At 40.8% G+C, this 19,754-nt stretch overlaps 5 protein-coding genes across 8 annotated transcripts in view; 3 read left to right on the top strand and 2 right to left on the bottom strand.

The window, feature by feature from the left end:
• The first annotated feature begins 247 nt into the window (after window positions 1-247).
• Window positions 248-4,125, top strand: LOC122527042 (serine/threonine-protein phosphatase 4 regulatory subunit 2-like). Its single transcript, XM_043650831.1, has one exon. It carries the CDS (start codon window positions 672-674, stop codon window positions 2,604-2,606), a length of 1,935 nt encoding a protein of 644 aa, XP_043506766.1. The 5' UTR covers window positions 248-671; the 3' UTR covers window positions 2,607-4,125.
• Window positions 3,502-6,673, bottom strand: LOC122527041 (ATP-binding cassette sub-family B member 10, mitochondrial). The gene is made up of 3 exons (XM_043650829.1): window positions 5,813-6,673; window positions 4,630-5,738; window positions 3,502-4,563 (listed from the first exon to the last, which is right to left on the bottom strand). Exons 1-3 carry the CDS (start codon window positions 6,408-6,410, stop codon window positions 4,303-4,305), a joined length of 1,968 nt encoding a protein of 655 aa, XP_043506764.1. The 5' UTR covers window positions 6,411-6,673; the 3' UTR covers window positions 3,502-4,302.
• Window positions 6,674-7,466: 793 nt separating this feature from the next.
• On the top strand, window positions 7,467-16,100 carry LOC122527039 (serine/threonine-protein kinase mTOR). Its single transcript, XM_043650825.1, has 7 exons — window positions 7,467-7,859; window positions 7,962-14,259; window positions 14,325-14,467; window positions 14,547-14,687; window positions 14,747-15,371; window positions 15,461-15,641; window positions 15,777-16,100. The coding sequence occupies exons 2-7, from the start codon at window positions 8,025-8,027 to the stop codon at window positions 15,790-15,792; spliced, it is 7,341 nt and encodes a 2,446-aa protein (XP_043506760.1). The 5' UTR covers window positions 7,467-7,859; window positions 7,962-8,024; the 3' UTR covers window positions 15,793-16,100.
• LOC122527040 (cytidine deaminase-like) lies at window positions 15,630-17,355 on the bottom strand. 3 transcript variants are annotated; one of them, XM_043650827.1, is made up of 3 exons: window positions 17,164-17,355; window positions 16,719-16,760; window positions 15,630-16,640 (listed from the first exon to the last, which is right to left on the bottom strand). In XM_043650827.1, exons 1-3 carry the CDS (start codon window positions 17,198-17,200, stop codon window positions 16,351-16,353), a joined length of 369 nt encoding a protein of 122 aa, XP_043506762.1. In that variant the 5' UTR covers window positions 17,201-17,355; the 3' UTR covers window positions 15,630-16,350. The 3 variants fall into 3 exon arrangements, with proteins under 3 accessions (XP_043506762.1, XP_043506763.1, XP_043506761.1); XM_043650828.1 differs by having other exon boundaries at window positions 15,630-16,607; XM_043650826.1 differs by having other exon boundaries at window positions 15,630-16,760.
• Window positions 17,356-19,450: 2,095 nt separating this feature from the next.
• The window catches only part of LOC122527043 (ubiquitin conjugation factor E4 B), a 6,347-nt gene continuing 6,043 nt past the window's right edge, over window positions 19,451-19,754 (top strand). Inside the window, exon 1 of one of the 2 annotated variants that reach the window (XM_043650834.1) lies at window positions 19,451-19,743. The gene's annotated coding sequence lies outside the window, so the exon portion shown is untranslated. The remainder of the gene's footprint in view (window positions 19,744-19,754) is intronic. The other variant, XM_043650835.1, reaches the window with a different exon arrangement.

Raw genomic sequence — 19,754 nt, 5'->3', positions numbered from 1 at the left:
GTATGTTACTGCTAAATACAATAATTTATAAAGACATTTCAAACTGTAAGTTCATTAATGTACTGTTACCCATATATATTATATCAGTGTACCATTGCTCAAGAGTCTGATTTTTTATTTATATTGTTTACAACAATTATTGTCATTTTATTTCTACTCATTTGTTAGATATTGTTTTTATACATACATACATATATAAATATATATATATATATATATATATATGCATGTATGTATATATGAAGTATTTATAGCGATGGAGATACGTGTATTTTATTTTCCATCGATGTAAATTTCACGTGAAACATACTCGTAGACCATGACGTCGTATTATCTCAAACGTTATCGCAGACATCACATTGAATTAAACGCATTTGTTGAAACGACGAATTGTAACTAAAAGAGACGATGGCGAGCGAAAACTAACCAAAAAACGCTGTCAACGTTGACACGTTTTTGCAGTATTGGTAGCCCTGCTTCGTCCCCTGCCCTTCATTGTTGCTATTTAGTACCCGGTGTGTTTGCGTTTTTACGTTCGCCCCCTGCGCAAAGCTTTTCCACCGCGTGCAGTTTTTGCCAATCGAACGTTCGTGATCGTCTAACGTGGGAGAGACCAGTTCGGTCCAGCAAACCCGAAGGCGGCGGGGGTGAAGCGCAGGCGGTGACGAACGATGGATAATCTAGAGGAAGTGTTGCAGGCGCTCGACGAGTTTCAGAAGATGCGGCCGAGCGAGATACCGCGTGAGCTCGAGGATTACCTATGTTGGGTGGCGAAAACCGGCGATCCGGTCTACCAGTGGTCGCTGATCAAAACGTTGTTCAGGGAGAAACTGACACGCGTGATGACCGAATTCTACGAGAGCTGCCCGACGCTTGACCTCGCACCCCCGTGTCCGAACGTCGAGCATTTCAACTACGATACGATGAAGAGCAATCTACTCGAGCGGCTCGAGTCATTCGCCAACGCTCCATTCACTGTTCAACGAATCTGCGAGCTGTTGACGGCTCCCCGAAAGGAGTACAACAGAGTCGACAAGTTCATGAGAGCCATCGAGAAGAACATTTTGGTTGTTTCCACCAGGGAGCCCGGGCCGATATCCAGAAGGAACGAGAACGGCGACAACGGGATGGTCAACGGGTCTGTGGACGAGGATGCATCTGTGACGCAACCACCTCAAGATGTCGAGATGGAATACTGGGAGAAGGACTGTCCATCTACTGTTACAATCAGCGTACACACTGTTGAGAATGAAACACCATTGTTGCACACTGTCGTACCAACCAGCACCGTAGTAAAGAATGTGTTTACCGCTGAGGAACTGTCCCACGACAAGGCGGAGTCAACATCCTCCAAGTCGGACATTGTAGTATCCAGTTTCATACCAACCACTTCGGAATTCTCTGGTGTCTCAGGCCTGAACTCCCAGTCTCAAGCCCAAGACTCACAAATAGGACCCACGATACAGAATCTGTCAACCATCGTTCCTGAAACGTCTGGAATCATTGGCGACGTTTCAGAAGCAATTATGAATGAGGACACCAGTTCTCAACCTAGTTTGGAATTGGAGAATGAAGGAGGGGACTCTGTGGACACTTCGAGGAAATTGCAGACTACCTTCCAGACTAAAGATTTTAGCTCGAATGAGAGTAAATCGACAAAGTTTTATGTAGATAATTCCAAGGTAAATGAGAAATCTGAGGTTGAGGCGATGACGATACAAATGCAGGATGAATCAAGTAAAAGTAATGATGTACTGGTTAAGTCGGATGTCGAATTGAAAGCAGCGTTGGACAATAAGGAACCTGTTAATCCGGTTGTTGAAAGTCTTTTAAATAATAATGAAAATTTAGAGAGCGCGATAAAGTTAGGTACAGAAGTAGAGAACATTCAATCAATCATTGATACGTCTGGTTTTAGTAAGGAATCGCTAGCTTTAGAAAGTACGAGCGTCGGAAGCACGTCTGTGACAAACAGTTCAGAACAGTCTACACATAATTTAATTTTACCTGCCGATAACGTTAGTACAGAGGGAACTATAAGTACATCAGAGGATATGTCGGTAGATGTAGAGAATCTGAAAGATCAAAGTAAGGAGACAGAGTTAGTGGTGGATTCAAAACCTTTGGTAGAAGAGCCATGTCCTAATGCAACAAAAAATTTTAATTGTAATCAAGAGAAAAGTAACTTAACCATAACAGAAACTGCAGAAGATGAGAACAGAGTGGTAAATTCCATAGTACCTGATCCAATTGCTATCGTTGAAGAACCGAAAGACACAGAATCTGTTAATATAAAAGAAGATATCTCGCCAATTGTCGAGATAACAGAAGATTCGGAAAATCCAAATAACGTGTCGATAACATGTCAGTCGGAAAGCAAAAAGAAATCTACTGAAGATAATAATTTAGCACAATTACAAGGTAACAACATAACTTCCACCATAAATAAGATAGACGATAGTGACGCAATGATAGAAAATGTCACAACTAAGAAAGAACAAGAGGCAATGGAGTTAATGGAAATAGATGAAGAAGAAACATTATCAGTGTTTCAGCAAGATGATGAACCTATGGAGCAAGAAGCAGTACAATCATCTAGAAGTTAATAAAATGTAAGAAGATGGTTCTTTTCATTCTTCTTCTTTTTTTTTTAATATTTGATTCTTATTATAGCAGAAAACATAAAGAAGAACAAATACTGGAAAAATAGAGTTTGTTTATACTAGAAAAATTTTTATTGTAATTCGAACATAATTTGTATATGAATTCCTTTATTTGATATATAAGACATATTGTAAGATTTACAAGGAATTCTCTAAGCATCTGTTGTTTACTGTTTCATTAACTTCGTAATTACCATTAAATCAGGTAAATTTTGGTATTGTACAGAGACTTGTTACCTTGAACTTTTAAGCTTCTGTAGAAAGCAAGACACTGCCTACTTCCAGAACATTGTAATGTTAATGACCAGTTTTGACCATGGTTTGGATTTTATCTCAAATTAGTTTATGAACAAATTTCACAATAAATTTATGCAGACAAAGTTTCTATGTAGAACATGGCTGTGTTTATAACTGAAGCATATGAAGTTTTTACATGGCTTATAACAAATATAACATGTGATATAAACAGAGAAGCATTTTAAACGTACATTCTGATGCTTTATGTATTTTACTGAAAAAAATAGGGAGCATAGATCCAACCCATTGTGAATTAAATTGATTACTGGTTTTAAACAAATATTTTAAAATTTGATTAATTGTGAAGTAATTGACAATATAAAACATTACTTGGTTTTTAAAATTAATACTTACGATGACTGAAATTTATGATTGTTCCAATTGTATTAATCATTGATTCCATTCAGTGGTTCAAGTTATAATTGATAAAAAAAGGATGCTTTTGTTATACACATCTCTGAGATAGAGAAGAATGAAAAGTTTGTTTTTTCTAGTTAGAGAAAGGAATAGTATTGCTCTCTTTATGTCTTGCTTTATTTTCTAATAGAATATAATAGCAAAAAAAAAAAAAAAATAGAAACAATGCAACACTCCTTTTTCTTCTGAAATGGAGATTCCATTAAATAGGCTTGAGTAATTTAAAGATCAGCCTAGTTTAATTATATTTGCTTCTGGTCATATGTTTTTATTGAATATTTTTATGCAAACACAAACCTAGAGATAGATCATCTTAAAAGTAATTATAACAGTACATTAATTTAAAGACAACTTAGGTCAATGATATAAGACATTGATATAACTTAAAATAGCAGTGTATATTATTTTATAGAAAATATATTCAAAATTATTACCATTTGGAAACATCCGACTTACTTAGATAAAAAAGATTTAATTCTGTGATTTCTATATCAAATCACAGCTTGTAATAAGTGTTTATGTATTTCACAAATTGATTAAACATAACATATGTATCAAATTTCACTTCTAAAATTTTTAATTTGTCTGATAAAAAGTTTTTGCAAAAATTATTTATTTTATTAATTATGACACTTCCAAATTTCATATGAAATAGCACATGATATAGATGAATACTTGAAAACCATAATTACAGAATAAAACATTGTATATCAGAAATTAAATCAATAAATTTATTAATTATTTATTACAAATGATATTTTCACTGACCTCTGTACATTATTTTTATATATTATCAGATATTTCTTAATTTGTTTTAAACTTTTCTGGTTTATTGAACAATTTATATATACAATTTTTTAAATACACCGACCATTGATTCAATAATTAATCAATCATCAATACGATTATCGTTAAATTCTAAAATTTAAGCAAAGGTTTGATGTTGAACTAATTTATGAAAGTAACTATCTTTTAAGCTCACAAGTTCTTTATAAGTTCCAGTTTCTGTTACTTGTCCCTCTTTTAAAACAACGACTTTATCTGCATTTTTTATTGTGCTTAATCTGTGAGCTATGGTTAGAACTGTCCGCCCTTGAACAGCTTTTTCCAAAGCTTCTTGTACATAATGTTCGCTTTCCGCATCTAATGCACTCGTTGCCTCGTCCAGGATTAAGATTTTAGGCTCCTAAACATAAACAGTTTCAAATTACTAAATTCTATTAGATGGATTTTACTTCAACAATGCATTTACCTTTATCAAAGCCCTAGCAATAGCAACTCTTTGCCTTTGTCCACCACTGAGAGTAATACCCCGTTCCCCAACCACTGTGTCTAAACCATCTGGCATGTTTTTTGTAAATTCTAAAACGTGCGCATGTCTTGCAACTTCTTCTACATCGTATTTCACTGGATCCATTGCTCCATATAATATATTCTCTCTTATTGTACCACTAAAGAGCGTAGGTTCCTGAGAAACAATACCGATCTGCGATCTCACCCACACTGGGTCAAGAGACTGAAGATCATTATTGTCTAAAAGTACAGATCCTAAATTGGGATCGTAAAGTCTCAACAAGAGTGAAGCTATTGTGGATTTTCCGGAACCTGATGCTCCAACGATAGCAATTACCGTACATGGTGGGATTTTTAAACTGAAATTTTTCAAAACCCATGTATTCCCTCTTGTAGGATAAGCGAAACTGACATTTTGAAATTCAATATCACCTGACAGCTGCTTTTCCAGAATTTTACCACCTTGAATTGGTATTACCGGCTCTCTTTCGATCAATTCGACTAAACGCATATTTGCACCCAACGCTTTGTTCAAATCGCTATAAAACGAAGACAAGCCATTTAAAGAGATTGCAACGTACGCGGCGTACATTAAGAACGCGCTTAAACTTCCGATTGTAAGGGAGGAATCGGAAACCATGGCTCCGCCGTAGTACAAAACAGACAGGATGATCACGTTCCCGGAGAAACCAGTTAGCCCAAAGAATATTCCTCTGTATAAACTTTCTTTATAACAAATTTTAAGCACGTTGTCCAGTTGGGAATTGTAATGATCTGACTCTTTTATTTCTTTCGAGAAAGCTTTCACTGTTCTTATGTTGCTAATTCTCTCTTCGGCGATTGTGTTCAATTCCGCTAAATTGTTTTGCATGTCCTTGGAGATCTTCTTTAAATAGCGGCCCCACACTATGGCTAAACCCGCCATTGGTGGTACAACAGTCAGACTAACTACAGCCAGTTTAGGCGAGGCATAGAGCATCATAGATATTCCACAAATACTCATGAAGGTGGAACGTAATCCATCTGATATATTGCTCGTCAATGCTTGGCTAACAAGTTGCGTGTCACCTGAAATCAATGAACCGTATGAAAAATTATAGAGGTATATGTACAAAAGACTGTTGAAGTCTAGTTATTTGTACCGGATAATCGGCCAACAAATTCCCCTGTGTTGCATTTGTCAAAAACTGCTATTTCCTGGCGAAGAATAGCAGCATACAACTGTTTTCGCAAAGACTGTGTGATCCTGTGTCCGGCAGTGGACATCAGATATATCCTGCAGAAGTTGCACAGAGCCCCGGTGACAAATATCCCGAGCAATACAACGCACAACCGATTGAGATTGTCCTTCATGTTTTCTTTGTCGCTCGCGTAGATGGTGTCGATCAGTTTCCCTAAAGAGAACGGCACTGCCATCGTTATGGTAGACGAAATTAACAAGAATACAATCGCGCCAAACAACCTCCGTTTCTCAGGTACCGCCAGTACGATCAGATTCTTCAACTCCGACGTTTTTCTCCTCTTCGATTTGATAGATCGTGCCGCGGGCTCCAAGCTTCTACTGTCTACAGCATTCGTCGCTCGGGATCTTAAAATCGAAAATACAGGCGCTTTTCTGTTAAACTTGACTGCCGGCGTTAAACATGCGTAAAACAGCTCTCCATACGCGACCGTTGACCTGCGAAATCCGATCCTTTGCGAGCTGATGCCTCTCGTACATAACCTCCAAAGCGGTACCATCTTTTTCTCTCAATCTAGGTTTATGAACTAAGCGAATTCACAAAACTGAAAGTCATTAGAACTAGTGTCTCATCGTTGATAATGTTAAGAGGATCGTGACACATTCAAAACGAATGTATCGCAGTATCAAAAACTCGTACCCGAATTATTTTCTAATACATATTTATAAAACTACAGTCGCATACGTGACTTCGATCCTGCAGTTACGCGACTTGATGGGCAATGAATGAACTACGAATGCACGGTTTACGTTTACATCGTGATTCAGCGTGGATATATTAATTTATTTTTTATGATGCTCGTGCATGAGCATAATTCTTAGTTCATATGTAAAATATTATATTACTAAGATAGTAGTATAATAATATAATATTAGTAGAATAATATAATATTAGTAGTATAATATAATAATATAATATTAGTAATATAATAATAAAGTATATTATATCACTAAGATAGACCTTCGAAATTTGATTTCATAAGGTTTCATAAAATTTAAGTTTTTTTTAAAGGAATATTAAATTTTTTTGAAACTTTGTAACACTGATTTGTATTGGTCGTGAGCTATGAGAAAAGAAAAAGGAAATAAAAATCGAAATTGACTAATAAATTCAGTGTTGTTAATTAATTTAATTTAACTTAGCTTTCTCGCAACTTTTAAAATTATTTATCAAGTGTTTTTTTACTTTCATAAATAAATATTAAAATTAATGAATATTCACATAATATAATATGAATATTCACATTAACATAATATAATATTATTAGTAAATATAATTAACACAATATAATAAATATTATAACAAATATAATATTAACATAATGTATTATTAATAAATATAATTAATATTGTTAATAACATCGATAATATAACGCGATATGATATAATTTATAATATTAACACAATTTATTAATACTCATTAGCAAAATATTTATTTATTATAAAAAGTTTATCATAAAAATACGCCGAATAATTTTAAAACTCAGCCTGTTCGTTTTCAGTTTCAAGGTTACAACGCTAGAATTAAAATACGTAGTAAATTAGGAGGGAGAAAATAAAAGGAGTGGGGAGGGAAACGTCCCGAAGCGCACAATTTACCCGAGCATTCTGCGTTAACCAATGTTGAGGTTATAAACTTCAGATAGTTCACTTGAGGTGTACGTTGTCTCTTGTTGTTTCTCTTTGTGTTCGTTGCACGTTCTCTGAGCAATCGATGGCAGCGAAACTCGCCTAACCCGTGTGTACACGATACACGAGTTTCTCGCTCGCGGTTCGTCTATTCCTCATAAATCGGTGCGCATCAAAACATGAAGGATATATGATGACAGACGTGCGCTAATAATGCGATTGAAGGGAAATTGAACTGCGCTCACTGAGGAATATCAAGGAGTTCTGGATAGTCATGAGAGCGGTGTACCGTGACACAAAATTCGTGTGATGTCAAATAGGTATGTAAAAGATAACGCCACTTTACGGTGTAACCATAACCTCTCTCTCCCTCTCCCTCCCGAGAAACGTTCGAAAGCTTCCGTATCTCTTATCATTTTCAGATATCGTCGCGAGGATATACACGAGAGCACCGTTGCAGAATCGATATCGGTAAGTTCACGACAATGTCGAGCACGCTGGTGCAGCAGTTTGTCCAGAGGCTCAAGTCCAGAAATGAAGAGGCACGGAACAAAGCGGCGAGGGACCTGTGCCTCTATGTTAAAACGGAGCTGCGCGAGGCGTCGCAGGAGGAGATCACAGCCTTCATGGACGAGTTTAATCACCATATATTCGAGATGGTGTCCGGGTCTGATGTGAACGAGAAGAAGGGTGGAATTCTAGCCATAGTTTGCCTCATCGGAGCCGACGTTGGCAACTTTAATACAAGAACTATCAGATTCGCCAATTATCTGAGAAACTTGTTGCCTTCCAACGATGTGGGTGTTATGGAGTTGGCTGCCAAAACGGTGGGCAAACTGGCGTTGGTTTCAGGTACTTACACGGCAGAGTATGTGGAATTCGAGGTGAAGCGTGCCTTCGAGTGGCTAGGTGGCGACAGGCACGAGGGCAAACGACACGCGGCTGTTCTGGTTCTCAGAGAGCTCGCCGTTTCCATGCCCACATATTTCTTTCAGCAAGTGACGCCGTTCTTCGAGCTCATATTCAATGCGATACGCGACACGAAACCTGTGATAAGAGAAGGGGCCGTAGAGGCGTTAAGGGCTGCCTTGATCGTCACTGCCCAGAGGGAAACAGCGAAGCAAATGCACAAATCGCAGTGGTACAAGCAGTGCTACGACGAGATAGTATCGGGATTCGAGGAAGTGTACACTAGGGAAAGGGGGGTGAACAGGGACGATAAGATACACGGCTCGCTGTTGGTGCTGAACGAGTTGCTGAGGTGCAGCAACATTCAATGGGAGAGGAATTACGAGACATTGATGGAACGATTGAACTGTTCCAACCAGCAGAACGAGAACGACATATTGTCGCTGATGCCGCGATTGAAAACGACGATAGTGTCCAAATGGTCCAGCTCATCGCAAAGCTCCACCAATTCGCAACAGACATTGTACCCGTCTCACGAGTCCGCCGTGTGTCGGTGCCTGATGCAGGAAAGATTGGACGACATATACAACGACGTGATGAACCAGAGAATGTCCAGGAATCCGCATATCCAACACGCTCTCATGATGTTGTTGCCAAGGCTTGCAGCATTCAACAAAGAGAAGTTCACGAAGGATCATTTGAGGGAGTCATTGGCTTATCTTCTGATGACCTTGCGCAGCAGAGAGAAGGATCGATACGCCGCGTTCACCACCATCGGTCTCATAGCAGTCGCAGTGGAAGATTCGATAAATCCTTACCTTTCCAAGATCATGGAAGTGATCAAAAGTTTGCTACCTTCCAAGGAGACCTCCGCCAAAAAGCGCGGCGCGTCGTTGGAGCCCGCGGTGTTCGTTTGCATAACTTTGCTGGGACACGCGGTGAAACAGGTAATAGCCGCGGATGTGAGGGATTTGCTAGAGTCTATGTTGCAGACTGGACTGAGCCCCATTCTGACGACGTCTCTCAGGGAACTGGCACACAGCGTACCGTCGTTGAAGCCTGACATATCTCAAGGACTTCTGCGAATGCTCTCCCAGGTTTTGATGCAGAAACCTCTGAGACATCCTGGCGCACCATGGACCGCGAGCAGCCCCATCTCCGGACCTCCCACCGAAGTAGATATTCCATCCACGGTTCTAGCGCTGAAGACTCTTGGAACGTTCAACTTCGACGGCAACCCGCTCTTGCAGTTTGTAAGACGGTGCGCCGATCATTTCCTCACGTCTGAGCAGGCGGAGGTTCGACTGGAGGCTGTGAGAACGTGTTCGCGGCTGCTACGGTTGGCGTTGAATCAACCTGGGCCCACGGTGACCAACACCGTCTCCACCGTCCTTGGGAAGTTGTTGGTCGTTGGCATAACGGACACGGATCCCGACGTGAGACTCTGGGTGCTGGCTTCCTTGGACGATTCGTTCGACATTCATCTGGCACAAGCGGAGAACCTCTCTGCGCTGTTCATCGCGATGAACGACGAGATGTTCGAGATCAGGGAGCTGGCGATCCGCACGATTGGACGACTGAGCACGATGAACCCGGCGTACGTGATGCCCTCCCTTCGCAAGACCCTCATACAATTCCTCACGGAGTTGGAGCACTCGGGTATGGGCCGCAACAAAGAACAAGCGGCGCGTATGCTGGATCATTTGGTCGTCAGCGCGCCGAGGCTCATCCGGCCGTACATGGAGCCGATATTGAAGGTCCTGGTGCCGAAATTGAAGGAACCGGAGTCGAATCCTGGCGTGATACTGGCAATACTGCGCGCCATCGGCGATCTGGCGGAAGTGAATGGCGCCGAGATGCAACAATGGATGCCCGAGCTTCTCTCCATACTGCTGGAGATGCTGGTCGACGCCAGTTCCCCGGAGAAACGAGGAGTAGCACTGTGGGTGCTTGGCCAACTGGTGGGAAGCACAGGGCACGTTGTCAAGCCGTACATGCAGTACCCTTCGTTGCTGGACGTGTTGATCAATTTCTTGAAAACGGAGCAACAGCTGATCATCAGGAGAGAAACGATAAGGGTCCTGGGGCTGCTAGGTGCCCTAGATCCGTATAAACACAAGATGAACCTTGGCCAGATCGACTCGCAGTTGGACACCCTCACTTCCATGGCTGATACCAAAGGTGAAACCGAGAACACGCAGGACTTGACTACCAGCGAGATGCTGGTGAACATGTCATCGTCGACGTTGGAGGAATATTACCCGGCGATCGCCATCGCGACGCTCATGAGGATCATTCGCGACCCGACGTTGTCCCAGCACCACACGATGGTCGTTCAAGCGGTGACTTTTATATTCAAAAGTTTAGGGATTAAATGCGTTCCGTACATCTCGCAGGTAATGCCCAGCTTCCTCAACGTGGTCCGCACGGCGGACGTTAACTTCCGGGAGTACCTGTTCCAACAATTGGCCGTCCTCATCGCCATCGTGAAGCAGCACATTAGGAACTACCTGGACGACATATTCAACCTGATCAAGGAATTCTGGACGGTGAACAGCCCGTTGCAGAGCACGCTGATACTTCTGGTGGAGCACATCGCCGTTGCACTGGGCGCTGAGTTTAAAATTTACCTGCCGCAGCTGATGCCCCAGATACTGAGAGTACTGACGCACGACACCAGCAAGGACAGATGGGTGACGGTGAAGCTTCTCCAGGCGCTGCAGAAGTTTGGCAACAATCTGGACAATTACCTTCACCTGGTCCTGCCGCCGATCGTCAAGTTCTTCCACGCCACCGATTGCTCGATAACCGTGAACAAAGTGGCACTCGAGACTGTCGACCATCTGGCAGACACGCTAGATTTCACGGACTTTGCGTCCAGGATCGTACACCCGTTGGTACGGACGCTGGACCAGTGCCCGGAGCTGCGTAACACGGCGATGGACACGCTGTGCGCGTTGGTGATACAACTGGGGAAAAAGTATCAGATCTTTATCCTGCTGGTGCAGAAAGTGATGACGAAGCACAAGATCGTCAACTCCCGTTACGACGTTCTAATTGACAAAATTTTGACAGAGACCACCGTCGCCGACGGCGAGGATTACCTCTTGATGAGACACCGACACGCCAGGAACAAGAACCGCGACTTGTCGTTGACGTCGTCCGACACGACCACTATCAAACGGTTGCACGTGTCCGCGTCGAATCTTCAGAAAGCCTGGACAGCGACGAGGAGGGTGTCGAAGGACGATTGGCTGGAATGGCTGAGAAGTTTGTCGATCGGTCTGCTGAAAGAGTCGCCGTCGCCGGCGTTGAGATCGTGCTGGGCCCTCGCGCAGACCTACTCTCAATTACCCAGAGACCTGTTCAACGCCGCTTTCGTTTCCTGCTGGACCGAGCTGGACGACACATACAAGGCAGAGCTGATCCAAACGTTGCAACAGGCGTTGATGGTCCCCGACCTTCCCGAGATCACGCAGACAATCTTGAACTTGGCTGAGTTCATGGAGCACTGCGACAAGGGGCCGTTGCCGCTGGACAACAAAATCCTGGGCGAGAGGGCGATGCACTGCCGAGCTTACGCGAAGGCGCTCCACTACAAGGAGGACGAGTTTCACAAGAGCAGGAACAGCAACGTTTTTGAATCGTTGATCTCTATCAACAACAAGCTTCAACAGAAAGAAGCTGCAGAAGGCCTCCTCGAGTACGTTATGAACCAGAACAATCAACAAGATCTAAAGGTGCAGGTACGTTGGTACGAGAAGCTGCACAACTGGGACAAAGCTTTGCAGTTGTACAGAGAAAGGTTGGAGTGCGACTGTACAGACGTGGAGTCGACTCTTGGCGAGATGCGTTGCTTGGAGGCTCTTGGCGAATGGGGACAGTTGCATGACGTTGCCACGAAGCAATGGTCGCATCAGACCGACGAGACCAAGCAGAGAATGGCTAGAATGGCGGCGGCGGCAGCGTGGGGTTTGAACCAGTGGGAGAGTATGGAGAAGTACGTCTCCTTGATACCAAAGGACACACAGGACGGCGCATTTTACAGAGCCGTTTTGGCAATTCACGATGAACAGTACGACATCGCTCATCAGCTCATTGACAGTGCCAGAGATTTGCTGGACACAGAATTAACCGCCATGGCCGGTGAGAGTTACCAGAGGGCTTACAACGCCATGGTGGAGGTCCAGAAGTTGGCAGAGTTAGAGGAGGTGATACAATTCAAATTGGTGCCAGAAAGAAGATCCACCATTAAGTCTATGTGGTGGGAAAGGCTTCAGGGTGGGCAGAGAATAGTCGAGGATTGGCAGAAGATCATACAGGTTCGCACGCTGGTGGTTTCGCCCCAGGACGACATGTACACGTGGCTGAAGTATGCTAGTCTTTGCAGAAAAAGCGGTAGCCTGATGCTGTGTCACAAAACGTTGGTCATGCTGCTTGGAACGGATCCTTCGTTGACTCCTGATGAGGAGTATCTACCCACTACTCACCCTGAGGTGACGTTCGCCTATTGCAAGCACATGTGGGTGGCGAACAAACGAGAGGAGGCGTATGATCAGCTGCTAAATTTTGTACAGTGTTCTTTGCTACCGACGACCCTGCACTACGTGCCTCCAGAGGAGCAGAAACAGCAAGAAATAAAAGAGATGAGGAAAAGGCTGCTCGCCAGGTGTTACCTGAAGCTCGGAGAGTGGTTGGAAGCTTTGCAGGGCATAAACGAAGATTCGATCCCGGAAGTATTGTCTTATTACGCTGCAGCTAGGGAAAACGACCCCACTTGGTACAAGGCGTGGCATGCTTTCGCGTACACGAATTACGAGACAGTCTTATTTTATAAGCATCAACAGGGCGACTCGAACAACGAGAGCGTTCCAGCCAATGGGACTCGCGAGAGTATTTTTAATTCGCAGCGCATATCTCGATTCACCGTGCGAGCGGTCGAAGGATTCTTCAAATCTATCAATCTTTCGCACGGTAACTCCTTGCAAGATACGCTCCGTTTGTTGACCTTGTGGTTTGATTACGGCCAATGGCCAGAAGTGTACGAGGCCATCGTCGAGGGTATCCGTCTGATCGAGATCAACACCTGGCTGCAAGTGATCCCGCAGCTCATCGCTAGAATAGACACGCCTAGAGCTTTGGTCGGCAGATGCATACATCATCTTTTGATAGACATTGGGAAAACGCATCCTCAAGCACTGGTTTATCCGCTGACCGTGGCGTCGAAGAGCGCCAGCCACGCTAGGAAGACTGCCGCCAATAAGATTCTTAAAAGCATGTGCGAGCACAGCCCGACCCTGGTGCAACAAGCGATGATGGCCAGCGACGAATTGATCAGAGTAGCGATCCTCTGGCACGAATTGTGGCACGAGGGGCTGGAAGAAGCCAGTAGGTTGTATTTCGGCGAGAGGAACGTTCGAGGAATGTTCGACACGTTAGAACCTTTACACGCAATGTTGGAGAGGGGACCACAGACTTTAAAAGAAACGTCTTTCAATCAAGCATACGGCAGGGACCTGATGGAAGCGCAGGAATGGTGTCGCCGATACAAAACCTCGCGCAACGTCCGCGACCTGAATCAGGCTTGGGATTTGTACTACCACGTTTTCAGAAGGATATCCCGACAGTTGCCGCAGCTAACTAGCTTAGAGCTTCAGTACGTCAGCCCGAAGCTACTTCTTTGTAGGGACTTGGAGTTGGCTGTGCCGGGGAGCTACAGCCCTGGGCAACCAATAGTCAGAATAGCAAGTATACACAGTTCCATGCAAGTGATAACGAGCAAACAGCGACCGCGAAAGTTATGTATAAAAGGTCAGTTGCCTTTCAATCTTTCAATTTGAATAGATCAAACGTTTGACAATATCTGATACTTGCAGGTAGCAATGGTAAAGATTACATGTTCCTTTTGAAAGGACACGAGGATCTCAGACAGGATGAACGAGTAATGCAATTGTTTGGTCTAGTCAATACCCTCCTGTTGCACGATCCAGACACCTTCCGAAGGAATCTTACTATCCAAGTAAACATATTAAAATACGCAAATCTTATAATGTTATTTTATACAACGTGATCCTTTATCGGCCAAATTTTATATCCAGAGGTACGCTGTGATTCCACTGTCTACGAATAGCGGTCTGATTGGCTGGGTACCACACTGCGACACGTTACACACATTAATCAGAGATTACAGAGAAAAGAAGAAGATACTGTTGAACATAGAGCATAAGATAATGTTACGAGTAAGTGCATAATATTACGTACACGTTGTTTTATTTAATCGCAACAAGTTGATTTGCAGATGGCGCCGGGTTACGATCACCTTATGCTCATGCAGAAAGTCGAGGTGTTCGAACACGCTCTTGAGCATACGCACGGTGATGATCTGTCGCGATTGCTTTGGTTAAAGTCGCCGTCGAGCGAAGTGTGGTTTGATCGTAGGACGAATTACACGCGTTCACTTGCTGTAATGTCTATAGTGGGATATATTCTTGGCCTCGGTGATCGACATCCGTCTAATCTGATGCTGGATCGTTTGAGCGGGAAGATATTGCACATCGACTTCGGGGATTGCTTCGAGGTAGCCATGACGCGTGAGAAGTTCCCCGAGAAAATCCCGTTTCGATTGACAAGAATGTTGATTAACGCGATGGAAGTAACGGGAATCGAGGGCACGTATCGAAGAACTTGCGAGTCAGTAATGTCAGTGCTGCATCGTAACAAGGACAGCTTAATGGCTGTACTAGAGGCATTCGTCTATGATCCTTTGTTAAACTGGCGGCTGATGGACAACGCCGCGTTGAAAGGTAAAAGATCTGATGCTCAGGGGATGAGTGCCAGTAGCAATCAAGAACACAGTGACGTACTGGATTCTCTTACGGCCACATTGCCAAAGAAAGGAGTACCGTGCAGCGTTGAAAATGGAGGTAAACCGTTTATTCTGACGAAGTTATTGCAAATGAATGGTAACAAAGTTAGCAACAAAAAAATAAAAATAATCGTATTACCGTCATAGGCGATACTAATCAACCAGAGGCGTTGAATAAAAAAGCGCTTGTCATCATAACAAGAGTAAGGGACAAATTAACTGGACGTGATTTCTCTCACGAGGAAACACTGAGTGTTCAACGCCAAGTTGATCTTTTAATTCAGCAGGCTACCAATAATGAGAATTTGTGTCAATGTTACATTGGATGGTACTTTTTTTTTATTACTTTATTTACAATATATTTACAATTACAAACTTATTAGTAATTTTTATAATTACTTGTTAATCATGTGTTATGAACAATTCGTTATTCGTGTTTAATGAAATCGTATTTAATTTACAGGTGTCCCTTCTGGTAAACAAATTTTCGTAAATGAGGACTTTAATGTGTATCATGTGCAGTCTCGTTCCTGTTTTTTGCATTTGCATTTTTTATTGTTAAGAAGTAATTATACGTAGTGTCATACTATTAGAGCATATTGTACATATATAAGCTATATTATTACATTGATTGTATATAATACTCATGTTATTCCTGCTTATAAAGTACAATGTACATTAGAAAGAACACGCTTCAGAAACCATATGATAATCAATTTTTATGTAAACATGAAAAAAAAAGAATCTGCTCAGGAATAAGATTATAGTAACGATATTTTTTTCTTAAGGATTGTCTTTGTATTTATTGTATAGGAACTGATATATCTGAATTGTTACAAATGTACCGCTCACACATTAACACTGTTATTGATGAGTTTATACAATGCGAGCCAACAACATTTGCACATTTTTATTATACGATAGAACAACATCTTGGCAAATCAACCGATATAAAAACGAACAATGAATTTAAAGAAACAGTAAATCATGTTTTAGACATTGGCGTGTGTCTGTATGATTTTCTTTCTGCTAAGAGTTCATTGCAATATTTCTGCATTACCCAACCCAAATGCACAAGGTAACAACTTACTTAGCGACGTTCTTAACACAGATTTCATCAGAGGTTCTGCTAAATAAATTGGTATATCGCCAAATTCCGCGATAGTTTGCCTACAAAGGCCACACGGTGTGGTGAAAGTATTGTTCTCTTTGTCAGCCACTACTGCCAACACCTTAAACTTTCTCTTTCCTTCTGACACTGCTTTAACAATAGCTGTTCTTTCGGCGCATATCCCTACAGGATAAGATGCATTTTCTATATTGCACCCTGTGAAAATGGTCCCGTCGATACAAAGCACTCCAGCTCCAACTTTAAACTTACTATAGGGTGAATAAGAGTACTCACGAGCTGCCACAGTCTTCTTTATCAGAGATTGAACGTCTGGTTCTATAAAATGTTATAAATATTTGCAAAACAATTGATGCCACTCGCCATTGCTTAGTGAAATGAAATGAAAGTATTACTATTCCAGGCGACAACAAAAGTTAAAGTGAAATGAAAGTTATTTCAGGATAACAAAACAAAATTCATTAAAAAACGTTATGCAATTTATTGAAATGAATTTAAATCAATACAATGATTATTGATTATAAAATGTTGCCAAAAAAATAATTTCTTTGATCACATCCATATGTTACAAGTACAGTTATAAACATGATAACACGTTCAGTACAATTTAATTGCTGACAAATCGTGACAGCTCAATTTGTCTGAGACATCAAATCAGAACAATTGCAATGATAGTTGGTGAACTCAATAGCACATAAATAGCATAGATATTAATGCTTACCTACGGCCGTGAAATCAATAACTTCCTCTATATTCATTTTGATGCGAATTATCAAGCTATTATATCTATTTTCTACAAAGTCTGACTGTAATTTAATTTGCGATTTATGATAAAATTGGATCTATTAGAACTAACCAATCAAGCCCGCATTTCTTCACCTAGCCATTTTCTTATCACTTTAATAGCGTGTAATCTCACCTTATCGAAAGTGCTCGTCAGAAGTATGCATTATCTATCCTTATCATTACATTTGTCGAAAATGCTGTCTCTGGAAGGAAAGTGACGTGCAAATTTGAAAATTTGCAACTTTACGATAATTATATATGAATGGCCGACAAACATGATAACCAATGGAAACGCGTAAATTAGGAGGTAGCAAACATCCTTTTTCAAACTTCTTACTATACTAATGGTGTAGTTGCCATGTCGTACCAGAAGTATTATACATCGTTTTTTCAAAGAAAATTGTCAGAAGTGATAACGAAAAATTCTGGACTTAACCTAAACCTTATACTTTTCCTATTCTTTTTGTTACGTCTCACGATATTTGTTCATGTCTCATGATATTGCTTTAGAATAATAATTCACGAAAATTTTACTTTATATTGTATATTGTTCTATAAAAAATAAATAAATATACATTTCAAGAGATAAAAAGATTTGTTAAAAATAATTAAAAATAATTATTTAGTAAAAATTCTGTTTTCCTAATTTTAAATTCAAAACATGTTTTTTATATTTTCGTTTGCTGACAAATAGAACAGTACTAGACATGACAAAATCCTCTTAAAATGCACTTCAGCAGTATGCTTTGAATAAGAAATCTAAAACTTATTTCCCTTTTCACACTATGACGTCGTCTTAAGATTCGGTCAATGACCAAAGTACAAATCGGAAAAAGATATATATATATGTCATTTTGCGTTATTCTATTATAAATATTATAGTCGTATAGACTTAATTTAAGATTTAGATTTAGTTAACTAATTTACAACGCAATTTCAGGTATTTTTCAACAATAAATGAATCATACATGAGTCATTGAATTCATCTTGACAAATGTTACAAAGAAAACTAGATTCCCCTTCATTTGACCTTGAAGTTTCTTTCATCGTTTGACCCCAAAAATATAATTTATCTCTTTGTACTAAATTTGTAAAAACATTCCTTTAGTTACAAGATATATAAGGATATATGTATTTGTATTTTTCATCTTCATGAAATACTGATTTATATTAAATAAATAATAAAGGTTTGTTATTGTTGTAATGTTGCTAGATAAAGTTAGTTTGCTAGGTAAGTTAGAAAACTTTTGAATAATACTTGAATAAGTGAGCGTAATTTTTAACTATTGAATAATAGAATTGCGCAAGAATGACAAGCAAAATTGCGAAGAATTTGTTATTTGTCACTCTCAATGCATAATTTTAATAAAATTGTTAAATTCAATGTTAAACTTAACATAAATTTGAATATGTAATATAAATAAATGAGAAGATGTAATAATTTTAATATTTTAATACTAACGACAATTTAACAGTTGAAAATTTGATTAGACAAAAATTGTTTTCAAGAATGTATAAAATATAAATCAGATGCATGTATAATAATTATCATACAACTGTATATTAATAATTTTAAAATTATTAAATTTTAATTTTAAAATTTTAATTATATATATAAAAGCTGTTATAAATCTGTAAAACAGGGATAGAGCTATTTGCGATTTCGGTTAGTTACTAGCACAGACGAGGTACATACATATATTGAAAGTTGACAACACTGTAATAAATTTCAAAATTTTGGCGCCTTCGTTGCTCGATCAACTCCGATTGCATTGTTTACTCGACGTAGTTTTCTAATTCACCGCTGTTTAAGCATAGAGCGCGCTAAAAACGACCGACTTTTGCTACTGCATCGGTATTGCAAAGCACGAAACAGAAAATCCAACGGGGTGCAACATCTATGCCCGTATCTCGTCCATGTATCGATATTGAAAATTTAACAACGCCATGACAAATTTTAAAAATCACGTTCCTGACGCATTCGTTACTTAATCGTTTTACTTGATGCGAATTCTCCGATTCATCGCTATTCGACCGTAGCGTAGAGACCTAAGGGACAACTGATTTTCTACTGCGTCGGTATTGCAGAGCGCGACGCGTGAGACCGCGAAAGTACCACGAGATGCAACGAGTCTAGGAATAACTTTGTCCGTGGTATATAATAAACACAACGACAAATTCGTCTCGAATGCTTGGCGACTCGGTGTATGCTTGGTGCCTTGGTTCACCACGATGGACGCGAGGGCGCGCGCTCTGTCGCGTGTTAGTTGCTCAGCTGTTTTGAAGAATCGGCGCAGCTCCGACGGTGCTCGGTCCCGTAACGCGGTGTCGAATCGCTGCATTCACGTCCAAACGCAAACAGATGTGGAGTAGTGGCTGTCCAAAATTTTTGACGTATCTCGTATCAGGGCTTACCGTACGTCGGCGAGCGAACATTTTCTAAGTGGACTCGCGCAGCACCAGCGAACCCGAGTGTCGCGGGTGATCAGTGTGTCAGAGGTTAGAGAGATCAAACGAACCAAAAAA

The sequence above is a fragment of the Frieseomelitta varia genome, unplaced genomic scaffold (genome assembly GCF_011392965.1).
Source record: "Frieseomelitta varia isolate USP_RPSP 00005682 unplaced genomic scaffold, Fvar_1.2 scaffold_208, whole genome shotgun sequence".
Lineage (NCBI taxonomy): Eukaryota > Metazoa > Arthropoda > Insecta > Hymenoptera > Apidae > Frieseomelitta > Frieseomelitta varia.
This window is presented reverse-complemented; position numbering and strand designations above follow the sequence as displayed.